At 39.5% G+C, this 12,599-nt stretch overlaps 1 protein-coding gene across 1 annotated transcript in view; it reads right to left on the bottom strand.

Annotated features, from left to right (window-relative positions):
• Positions 1–12,599, bottom strand: part of LOC117690512 (dynein axonemal heavy chain 2) — a 36,176-nt gene that overhangs the window by 1,594 nt on the left and 21,983 nt on the right. Inside the window, 23 exon segments of the mRNA XM_066070096.1 lie at positions 810–884; positions 1,002–1,178; positions 1,476–1,625; positions 1,958–2,074; positions 2,202–2,427; positions 2,737–2,921; positions 3,064–3,255; positions 3,677–3,868; positions 3,996–4,121; positions 4,246–4,451; positions 4,805–4,991; positions 5,155–5,281; positions 5,753–5,952; positions 6,365–6,509; positions 6,901–7,033; positions 7,452–7,601; positions 8,917–9,067; positions 9,393–9,608; positions 9,865–9,990; positions 10,915–11,079; positions 11,255–11,541; positions 11,997–12,138; positions 12,363–12,479. Coding sequence (XP_065926168.1) covers positions 810–884; positions 1,002–1,178; positions 1,476–1,625; positions 1,958–2,074; positions 2,202–2,427; positions 2,737–2,921; positions 3,064–3,255; positions 3,677–3,868; positions 3,996–4,121; positions 4,246–4,451; positions 4,805–4,991; positions 5,155–5,281; positions 5,753–5,952; positions 6,365–6,509; positions 6,901–7,033; positions 7,452–7,601; positions 8,917–9,067; positions 9,393–9,608; positions 9,865–9,990; positions 10,915–11,079; positions 11,255–11,541; positions 11,997–12,138; positions 12,363–12,479 — 3,792 coding nt within the window.

The following is a 12,599-nucleotide window of genomic DNA, read 5'->3' as shown; positions in this document are numbered from 1 at the left end:
TATCCTTCAAAATCATTTTAAATCCATTTTTGCACATCTCGATCTTAAACAGCGGCCATTGCCAATTTCTTGTGACGTCACACTCACTGGACTTGTCAACATTGGTTCTTTTCTCATGCGTTTTAACATGATATGTTATTGTGCGATAAAAAGAAAGGAAATCCACTTACCAGAGAGACTTTCCAAAGTTGTGTGACATTTTAGGTGTCTTAAAATCATCCGATCTAAACGATTTACATATCTGTTTTGAATTCCCCGCAAAGGCAAGCACTGCACTGGATTACTTCCCTTACTTTTCAAACAAGAATGTTGGATTTAACATAGTATAAGGTAAAATTTTGAATTATCTTACTGTTTATTTGATTATTTTAAAACGAAAGCATCAATGCACTTAATTATTTTTGTCTAAATAACGCATCTTTCAATTTTATGAATGAAATATTTTCGACTCTGAGTGTGACGTCACACGAAATTGGCAATGGCCGCTGTTTAAGATCGAGATGTGCAGAAATGGATTTAAAATAATTTTAAAGGATAATTTTAGGGAAATAAATGCGAGGGATTGATAAAATAACACCACGGAGTTGATGTCTGGTGTTCAATATCAGTTAGATAGCGAAATAAAGAAATTCTAGAAAACTCGTTGCCATCCTGTCGCTTCGCTCGCTAAGCTCACTGGTAGGATTTTGCTTGTTTCTCATTTATTTACAACAAATTGATAAAATCGCCGACTCCTGTGATATAATGAATACTGTAAATGTACAAAATTAAATTAAATTAATGCTATATATATAAACATTGGGGGTTACCTTGGGTGGTCCGGTAATGTTGGAGTCATCCACCGTCATCACACTGAATTCCCACGACAACGAGTCCACGGATACCTATAAAACACACAATGACAAATGAATAATCAGATTATGTTATTTATAAAAATTATTTAAAACTTACCGTAGATTTCATTGATTCCTACAACAGTGACATAGAAATGTACAACTTACACTGTTCACACGAGCAGAGGTCTGAAGGACAGCAGTCAGGAATCCCGTGGGGAATGTGAACCCAGACATCCAGAAGATGGTTGGGGGGTGGGCGGTCAGGGCCCACTTCTCAAACTGCTCCACTCTCTGTACCAGGTCTCTGGTCCAGGCGGCCAGGGGCTTCAGTGAGGGGTACGCCTACAAAACATGTGATAATACATCAAATATGGGACAAATAGGGACTCACTGTTGATTGTGAGGGCTGCGTCTACAAAAAATGAAATTATGGAAGGCTAAAAACCTAACAAACAGGGTCGTCTGTAAGGGGTACTGGTACATGTATGCCTACAAACAATAAAATGGGGAAGGGGGGAGGGGTATTAACTGACAAACCTGGGAATTATTCTATTCAACATAAAAGAATTCTTTATAATTGACACACTTTGAACTGTTTGACAGTGTAAATGTAACATTGAATGTTGTAGAGAGACGTACCCTTAACCAGGACGGGGGGACATTGCCATCAAAGATACACTGGAATATGTTCTCCAGTTCCACAGTCATCACCACCAGACCCTGGATACCTTTCTCCAGGTCGGTCAGCGAGCGACGAATCTCCTCCATCAGGGCATTGTACCGCTGTATCTGTATATAAAACAAAGTCACAGTCAGTTAACTTACTGAGAGAGAGAGAGAGAGAGAGAGAGAGAGAATATCTCCATCAGGGCATTTTATCACTATATAAGTATATATCTATTAAACAGAGTCAGTTATAGATTTAGGATTGAGAGAGAATCTCCTCAATCAGGGCATTGTTCTATTAAATCTGAGCAGTCAGTTAGTTTACTCACAGCAATAAGGAGAAAGAGAGAGAGATACAGAGAAAGTGAAAGAGAGAGCAATGGAGCTAGAGAGACAGTAAGATATCAAAAGAAACAGATGGACAGACAGACAGATGTCACATGTGTAACACCCACCTCTTGAAGCAGCACCACATTCAATGGTGACGGATCGACAGACAGGATTTTAGCCGTGTTGTCGTAGTCGATGTTCTCTGGGATCTGTTTGAAGATGTTGGCTGCTAGATCTAGAACCTGTAGTAATACATAGGAAGCAATCAGAAATACATGTCAAACAGTGTCACTGATTTAATATATATTGTGTAGGTTAGAGTCTGAGAATGGCCTTATCCTTGCATTTTTCCTCAAATCTAAACCTGACCTTGTCCTCGCGACTCTCGCCCCCGCTGGCAGCAGAGATCTGGGGCTCTAGGGACAGCAGCGTGTTGAACAACATCCTGGTCTCCTGGATCTGGGACTGGATGTCCGCATTAGGGTGCTGACCGAACGCCTCTGGGGGGTCCACATTGGGCAGCATGCTGACATACTCCTTGTAGGAGGACAGGGGGCCGTCCTTGGGCACGTAGTACGTCGGCACAGAGGACACTCTGGATAAAGAAAAATAAAACAAATAAATGACTTTTTACCAGTACTTTGGTTTAATTATATATTACTTAAGAAATCCTTAAATTATTCAACAGTTTTACCTCTTTTTTTTAAGAAGTAACACTGGGAAAATTCTTTTAATTTTTAGTCCTGTTCCATCAAAAATCTTAATATTAACTAAATAAAATTGAAATCTATCTTCATCTTATTATATCATACAAAAAGCGAAAATATTTATCAAGAATTAACATACAGAGATAAAGATCCATTAATACTAGTATCAGAGCAGTCTTAAAGTAGATATAACCTACTTGTAGAAAGGTACACTGAGGACTTGGTCTTGGAACAAATCAGAGACGTAAGTCATCAACAGTCGCCGATCCCAGTCATCCGTGACGTGACCACCGTAGCTGATTCCAGCAATCAGGTATTTCAGGGCCTCCCATGGGGTTTCCTCATACTCGTCCAGGTAAATACTCAGAATGCTCTCCGATACCTGGGGAATATTGTCAACAATCAGTAGTTAGTATAGGACCTTTGTTAATTTTGTCAAATCCAACAAAAATGGCAACAAGTACAGAGACAAGAAAATATTTGGAATTATAAAACAATTCAGAAAAGTGGTCCCTTTTCTATACCTCAAAGTCTGAATCGTTGAACTCGTAGGCGATGTTCCATCCAAGCATCAGGAACTTACGTCGCTCGAGCAGCACAGAGTGGAAGAAGCAGAGCGAGAAGAGCAGCTTCCTGTACTTGTCCTGTTTGGTGCAGCGCTGGAACTGAGGCTCCGTGATCAGGTTGTACAGACGCTTCATGTTGGCCTTCAGTCCCTGTAACAAAAACATTTACTTGATTTTTTATAATTTTTGTACATGGCATACATTATAATTGTATTTTTAAGCCAACATTCATTATTTGTCTATCCAACTATGAAAATTTTTGTAAGACAAATATTTAGACTTAGATCAGCTTGCCGAGAAATTATCACACACCCACTAATCTTTCTTGCCTGATCAATTTTGATTGACAGTCTTCCCCAAGACTTTTCATTGCCCTACCATCAGTGGTTTTTGTTTGCCCCCCCCCCCTTCCTAAACTTTTGATTGCTTTACCTTTTGTGGTTTTGCAATCATCTTTATTAAAATTGTATTGCCCCTCCCCTCTTTAGAGTTTTGATTGCTTTACATTTGGTGGTTCTGTAATCATCTCTATTTATTGCCCCTCCCCACCCAAGACTTTTGATTGTTTTACCTTTGGTGGTTCTGTGGTCATTTTGATTCCGGTCTGTAGGATGGAGATGGGGAAGTCAGGGTGGGGGCTGCTACTGAGCCACAGGCGGAACTCTGGGTGGGGGTCCTCCACCTGTAGCTGCTCCACCAACTTGTCCAGCTGGGGCATCCAACTCAGCGACAGATGACAGTTGGCCAGGAACACCCAGTTACCCTGAAACAATCAGACAAGTGAAACAGTATCCCATATTGAACTAACAGTCATATGACAGATGGCCAAAATGACCCAGATGTTGCGACCCAAAAAGGTTTTGGAAAAATGACACACAAAATGGTCCTACCTCTCTCACGCCCTGTTTGATCATCCTGGTTGCTATGGGAGCCTGTCCTTGCCCCAGGGAGAGGGAATAGAACCTCTGGGCCATCCCACTGGACTCAGACAGCTGGATCAGGGAACTTGTAGGGTCCTGTACAAATACAAAGAAATAACCAGGTTATTGAGTATAGAATTGTTAATATTGTAAAATCCCTTATACTTTCAATGTAACACTTTGTTACAAGAATATCCTACAGCCCAGGACAAATACTGACCACTCCTGGGGACAGGACAAATATAAGGGGTGTCCTAGTTGTGGAGTCCTCCACCACCTGCTGCATGTCAAGGACAGGTGGCTCTGTAAACTTTGACCCCAGGTTGTTGATGATGAAGGAGGTGGCACAGAAGGAGACTCGGTCAGGACGCAGGGAACGGACCAGTAACATCCTCTGTAGCTCGTTACACGCATTGTCCCATTCACCTGTGATTAAAGACAGAGGTAAAGAGACTAATTACATCACCTGTTACTTAATAAACATTCATAGAGGAGAGCCTTAATTTCTCTTCCATATCTAGAAATTGAATCTAGAGGATCACAGTGCCACTTGTACTATAATAATATTCTTACTTCCAGGTGCAAGGATTATTGATATCTCACACTTATGCAAGATATATCATATACAACTTAAAGTTTTCGTATATGCCTTGTAAACTGCTTATGCAGAGAATATAAATTGCTTTTCAAATGTCATCCCTGTATAAGGCTGTTACAGTAACTATTTTATATAGAACCAGTATCTACCAATTCTAACAGTGACTACAAATAGTACAGACCTGGTAGGGGGGCGGTCTCTGGCTGGGCCGCCGTGTACCAGATGTTCCAGTCACGGGGGTACTGCTCGAAGGAGGTGATGATGCCGTGGAAGTTGGTCAGCTTCTCCAGCTCTGTGATGTTGTCCCAGGCCACGTCTCCCAGCCATCCCGAGCACGGGTTGTCCATCTGGTTCTCACGGTCCAGTACCTGGGGACAGAGTCAGAGGTCGGGGTCAAACAGTGACCTTGAAACACTGCATTAACATCATATGACCAAAATGCTTAATACTGAACCCACGAAAATTTCTCTTGAAGTTCCCAAAATTATTTTACAACAAACACATTTTTTAATAATACTCTTAGATACTGACCACTCCTCCACGCAGGAAGAAGTTGTACTCGTCCATGTTGATTTTGCTGGCTGCCTCCAGGATCTTGGCGCACATTTGGAAGGAGAAGAGCAGCTTGTGTCGCTCAAACAGACCGCGACAGGTGTACCTATATACATCACACAATTATCACAATTTAATGTCCAATGTTTTTTTGAAATTCTAATTCATTATGAAGCAATAAATAGGAAAATATATCTTAAATTTTGTTGTAACAATAAACGTACCAAAAAATATTTGTCACTTTTTAAGACTAATTCTAAAATTTGGCACCATCATTGACAGATAGCAAATCAAATAAGCTATTATATAAAAAAAGCTTCCATGGGAAAAAACTTAAAGTAAAGCATTAGGCACGATGGGTAAAAGAAGTGTGACTTGATGTGTAAAGAAACATAACTAATAATCAGAAAAACACGGCATGATGGGTAGTGAAACATTGCATGATGGGTAGTGAAACATGGCATGATGGGTACAGTAACATGACATGATGGGAAGAGAAACATGACATGATGGGTAGACAAACATGGCATCATGGGAAAAGAAACATAGCATCATGGGTAGAGACATGTAGTGTTACCTGTAAACAGCGTAGGTGTGGTACTCATTCAGGTTCTGAATTCTCTCCTCCAGTTTAGAACTCCTCTGACTCTTCTCAATGGACATGATGAACAGTTCTATGTAGGCATCCAGAGAGAACTGGTACATGGGATCTATGCGGCCCATGTCATTCAGGACAAAGAACAAGATGGAGGCTCTCTGAGCAGACGGTCTGTAGCCCTGCAGGCAGAAAATAGAATCTCTATTAAATTAATTTGAAACTACATCTAAAGACAATTAGAAATGTACAGATTTTTTTCTCATCAAGCATCTTATAAAATCCAATTTTCAGTGCATAAAATCACTGAGTACACTTTATCTCATGGATAAATTATGTACACTTTATCTCATGGATAAATTATGTACACTTTATCTCATGGATAAATTATGTACACTTTATCTCATGGATAAATTATGTACACATTATCTCATGGATAAATTATGTACACTTTATCTCATGGATAAATTATGTACACTTTATCTCGTGGATAAATTATGTACACTTTATCTCATGGATAAATTATGTACACTTTATCTCGTGGATAAATTATGTACACTTTATCTCATGGATAATAATGTCCGTGTCACTCACCTCTCTGGCAGCGTCAATCTTGACCTCGGTCGTCTCGGAGATCTGTAGCTGCTCCATCACTTCCTGTGAGGTAATCTTGGACGTCTGCAGTGTGTTGACCAGCTGTTCATCGTCCAGCAGTGAGCCCTTGGTCTCATTCAGCAGCCTACAATCAGAATCAGTGGATGTCAAATACTAATAATTAATTGAAGTTTGTCTTGTATTATTTTACAAGGGGGGGGGGGGGGGGGTGGAGATGTTAATGTTAATTTACTATTCAATTCTTTAAAATCATTATGATACCATAGTTTGAATAAATATTGTGCCTTTATTGCAGACACAAGATTAGAGTAGAGCTGATCCTGACAAAAAAATGAGATCCCTTAGTGGTACAAGATTTTATCCACAGATATCAGTTATGATTCTGACGGTGCTACCCCTTGGACAGACCTAAGAATCTCATCCTCTAGCTTCGTAAGTCATTTTTTCATGTACATTTAATACTAGATACAACATATCATATATAAAGATCTGTAGATATAGACAAAGACACAGACCTGAGAATCTCGTCCTCTAACTCGACAAGTTTCTTTTTCCCGGCCGCGATGCTCCGGACCAGGCTGTCCTTCTGTTCCTCCAAATCCGGACGTTCCTTCCTGACCACGATTCCCAACAGTTGGGCCTCCAGACCTATAAGGAGATGCAGTACTTTATACCATCTATATTCCTTATTGTACAATCAATCAAACACAGACAATATTACACCATCTATATTCCTTATTGTACAATCAATCAAACACAGACAATATTACACCATCTATATTCCTTATTGTACAATCAATCAAACACAGACAATATTACATTACACCATCTATATTCCTTATTGTACAATCAATCAAACACAGACAATATTACACCATCTATATTCCTTATTGTAAATCAATCAAAACACAGACAATATTACATTACACCATCTATATTCCTTACTGTAAATCAATAAAAACACAGACAATATTACATTAAACCTTCTATATTCCTTATTGTAAATCAATCAAACACAGACAATATTACACCATCTAGATATTAAATACACAGACAGAGACCGTACCTTGCTCTTTGACAGCAAAGTTGACAATGGTGGACTTGGTGGAGATCTCGGGCGTGTAGTGGGGGTTACTCAGCTTAGTGGTGATGTAGAATCGGAACTCTGGGTTGTACTCAATCTCTTTGTCTCCAAGCTTTATCATGTAAGCTCCACCTACAAACAAACAAACAAACAAATTCTCAACTCAGAAAAAAGTTCAAATAGCATAGAAATATAGCTCCAATGGTAGGAAAATTCTCATCTTAACAGTTTAAATCTGTTTTAGTGCCTTAAGTACAGCATAACCTTCTAAACTATTGAGGTCTCTAATTATTTTGACCAGTGATTCATATAAGGAGGTTCCTAACTATTTTATCAGTGACTCATATTGGGAGGTCCTTACCCATCTTCATCAGTGACTCGAATAGGGAGGTCAAAGTATTTACTCATCAATGACTTGTTCATGGAGGTTCCAACCTATTCTGTGACTTCTACAATGAGGTCCCTACTTATTTTAATCAGTAATTTGATTAAGTTCAAAAAGTCCCTTCAAATACTCATCAGACACTTGTATAAGTTATGGAGATCTCAACCTTTATTCACCACTGACTTGTATGAGGTCCCTACCTATTCCTATGTGACTTGTATTGGAAGGTCCTAACCTTTATTCACACTAACTTGTATGATGTCCCTACCTATTCCTCTGTGACTTGTATAGGAAGGTCCTAACCTTTATTCACCACTAACTTGTATGAGGTCCCTACCTATTCCTATGTGACTTGTATAGGAAGGTCCTAACCTTTGTTCACCACTGACTGGTTTGAGGGGGTCCCTATCTATTTCCATCAGTGACTTGAGTAAGCTAAGGAGGTCCCTACTTATCAGAGACTTGTACAAGGAGGTTCGTATCTTTTCTATCCAGTGACTTGTATAAGGAGATTTCTACTTATTTTCATCAGACTTGTTTAACTAGTTATTGAGTTCCCTACCTATTCTCATCAGTAACTTGTTTGATAAGTTTTTGAAGTCCCTGTCTCGCATCTGTTCTATTCAGTGATTTGCATAAGGAGGTCCCTACCTATTTTCATCAGTGACTTGTTTGATAAGTATTTGAGTTTCATACCTTTTCTTATCAGTGACTTGTTTGATGAGTTTCTTAGGTCCCTATCCAGTATCTTCTATACAGTGACTTGTATAAGGAGGCTCTACCTATTTTCAGCAGAGACTTGTTAGTGACTGGTTTAATAAGGTTTTTGGGTCCCTACCTATTTTCATCAGTGACATGTTTAACTAGTTATTGAGGTCCCTACCTAATCTCATCAGAGACTTGTGTGATAAGTCATTGAGGTCACTACCTAATCTCATCAGAGACCTGTTTTATCAGTTATTGAGGTCCCAACTTATTTTCATCAGAGACATGTTTTATTAGTTATTAAGGTCCCTACTTATTCTCATCAGAGACTTGTTTGATAAGTTTTGAGTTCCCTACCTATTCTCATCAGTGACTTGTTCAGCACTGGATCCAGGGAAGGATCCAGCTTTTCCTGTACGTTCTGCAAGACGACTGGCAGACCAAACTGGATGGCGGACTCCAGAGTCCTCATGTAATCCGACTGCTGCAAGTCTATCACTTTGAGGCCCTAGACAGACACAGAATAGCAAGTCATCAGCACAATGGATCAAAGAAATTAGTTATTGAATGAAAAGTTGAATATTATGATCAGGTGAACAGACCAAAGACTAAAATCAGAATGTTATAATAGATAATATGCAATTGTAAACAAAGTTGTTTACACTAGTCATGTAATCATTGTGAAGAGTGTTAATAATCATAATGAAAAAGAAAACAAATTGAAAGTAAACACAGAAATGTCATGATTTACAAAAGTATACCTGTCCAGGAATATTTCATATACTGATTAAATGTTGACAATACATGCTTACAGAGAGAGAGAGCTGACTTACTCGTGAGGCCTCCATGTTCTTGATCCACTTGATGGCCTGACCTTGAGGGTCCACCATCAGGGGCCACCGATTAGATGAGGTCACGATGACTCCATTCTCCGTGGAGAAGGCATCGCTAGGCAACCCCTGGATGTTCCAGTCCCTGACCTGGGTCGGCTTGGCCATGAACTCACAGAAATTGAAGTTTGGTGCACAGGGAATTCCCAGCTTACGAACCTGTCAATTACAATTCTATCATTGTAAAATGCAAAATATAGGACTAGCAGGTTCAAGTAAACAAACAAAACCAGGTAACACCTGCCTCAAAGTTCAATGGGTCGCGTCGAATTGCAACCTTCATATGAAAACAATTATCATCAATAAACACTTAAAACAAAATTTTTAATCAAATTTTGTTAACTGTTTACAAAAATGTCCTCCAATCAGCTTCATCTAGATCTTGAATTCACTGTTTACAATTTTCACACAGTACCTCCTCAATCCATTTCTTCTGGACCAGTTCGTCTCTGTAGTTGGACAAGAAGGGCCCCATGTAGGACATGAAGGCAGCGGCCATTAGGCAGTCTCCAGAGAGGTAGCCCATTCTCTCCTCCAGATCCTGAAGAGTTATACAAATTCCAGATTAGTTAAGGTACAAAATATATCAACATAACCTTCTGCATATCAAACCTACAAATGACAAAAGCTTAGAGAAGGCAGGGGTACATAGTAAGACAGACCAGTTGATACAATGGTAGATAGATAGACTGGTAGATTGATTGATAAACTAATACATATAGTTAGTCACAGACCAGTTGATACAATGGTAGATAGATAGACTGGTACATTGATTGATAAACTGATACATATAGTTAGTCACAGACCAGTTAATACAATGGTAGATAGATAGACTGGTAGATTGATTGATAAACTGATACATATAGTTAGTCACAGACCAGGTAATACAATGGTAGATAGATAGACTCGTAGATTGATTGATAAACTGATACATATAGTTAGTAACAGACCAGTTGATACAATGGTAGATAGATAGACTGGTAGATTGATTGATAAACTGATACATATAGTTAGTAACAGACCAGGTAATACAATGGTAGATAGATAGACTGGTAGATTGATTGATAAACTGATACATATAGTTAGTCACAGACCAGTTGATACAATGGTAGATAGATAGACTGGTAGATTGATTGATAAACTGATACATATAGTTAGTCACAGACCAGTTGATACAATGATAGATAGATAGACTGGTAGATTGATTGATAAACTGATACATATAGTTAGTCACAGATCAGTCGTTACATTGGTGGAAACAGTGGTAAATAATGGTACTAGATCCACCAGTAGATAGAGTGGTATACAGTGGTACACAGAATGGTAGACGAAGTAGGAGTAGTAGACAAAAATGGAAGACCATGGTAGACTAAATGGTAGATAGAGTGGTAAACAGACTACAAGTGGTAGACAAAACGGTAGGCAGTGGTAGACAGAATGGTAGACAGACTACTAGTGGCATTACCTTGACAGTCTCCTGCCAGCGCTCCTTCTCGCCCGCGAGTCCAGACATGAGTTTGGTGGCTCGTTCCAACATGAGCTCAGTGTACTCAGCCTTCCTCTTGAGCTCCTCCTTCTGAGCGAGCTTCTCGTCATACTGCTGCTTCAACTCAGCCATCTTGGCTTCAACCTGTTAATAATTTAAATTCCTTTAATATAGATTTGACATAGTCGGTTCAGCCAAATGCATGCCATGCAATTTTGAATAGTACGAAATAATAGTCATTCTAAATCTCCAGCAATACTCTATCTTCCTGTTTCTATGACAACATTAACCATACATCTGACACACACTTTCACTTTACCTCAGCGAGCTTGGCTTTAGCGTCGGCCAGTGCGTCCTGTTTCTCCTTGAGCTGTGACATGGCGGCGTTCAGTCTCTGTTTCTTGGGCTCCACTACTCTGTAAACGCGTCCATACACCTCCATGGCCCTGACCCACATACACAGTGACTTAGCGGCCCCGGACACGCGCCCAATGATGTCCGGCTGGAAGTCTGACTGGGAGCAGTAACTCCCGATCTTCTTTAGGACACGGTCCGAAATGTTGTCCTTGTCAAAGTTCATCAACTGCTTGATGAAGGTAGACTCTCCTGTTTAATTATAAAAAAGAAATTCAATCATTGCAACTTTTTGAATAAACTGGATATTAAAATCTGTTTCATCAATCTCCGTATGGTACGAAGAATTCTATTGGCTGGAGATAGGTCACATGAGGGAAAGAAAATAGAGAAGGATAGGACAACATTTATTGAAATAACAACACCTCAAGTTGTTCATTAGGTTAAGAAAGACGTTTACTGAATAGAGTTCAATAACTGACAGAAAAAATCTATCTAAGGTAAACTGTTTAATCCGGCTTTGTAACGAAAATGTTTGAGCACTGTCTCTTGGCCTTTCTATACATTACAATCATTGTATTACAAGCATTTTGGGGGCTGTGAGTTAATTCATTCACTGACCAAGCTGTCTTTTTGCTTCCCTATACATAGGAATATATTATTTTATTGTATAGAATTATTTGTGTATAGCTTTGTAGAGTACTGACCGAGCTGTCTCTTGGCCTCAGCCCAGGTCGGCTCGCTGCCCCTCAAAATCATCACGGCCTCCATCACCTTCTCTACCAGCAAGGGCGGACGTCCGTACGACTTAATCTCTGTCATGTCCTTCTTGTTCAATGACTCAAGAGCCTGAAAACATTATTGATTCAGTTCTTTATTCACTAGAGTAAGTGATCTTAATACACTTCAGAGAAAGAGAGAAGTTAAAAGGTATAATTAACACAAAGACTGTTCCTTGCATGCTCTAGAGCCTGGAAAATTGAACAACACATTGCTTATATAACCTCTCTGTTCACCTCAGAAAAGAGCAATTCACTTAAACTAAACAAGTCAAAGCAGAGACTGTTCCTTACAGCAATGGCTTCCTGTAGAGCGGGCAGGGCTTCGTCCAGATCGTGCTGAGCCAGATCGGCCATGTGTTGACACTTGGTCTCTTCCTCTGCAATCCTTTCTCCCTTCTGAGCCACAGACTGAAAGACAAATTCAAAAGACTTGTTTATTAAGTTGTTGACAAAATCAAAAGATTTGTTTATCAAGTTGTTGACATAATCTTTAAGAGGGACTTATTTATTCTTTTTGTATTTCCTACT

The sequence above is a fragment of the Magallana gigas genome, chromosome 8 (genome assembly GCF_963853765.1).
Source record: "Magallana gigas chromosome 8, xbMagGiga1.1, whole genome shotgun sequence".
In the NCBI taxonomy this organism is placed as follows: domain Eukaryota; kingdom Metazoa; phylum Mollusca; class Bivalvia; order Ostreida; family Ostreidae; genus Magallana; species Magallana gigas.
This window is presented reverse-complemented; position numbering and strand designations above follow the sequence as displayed.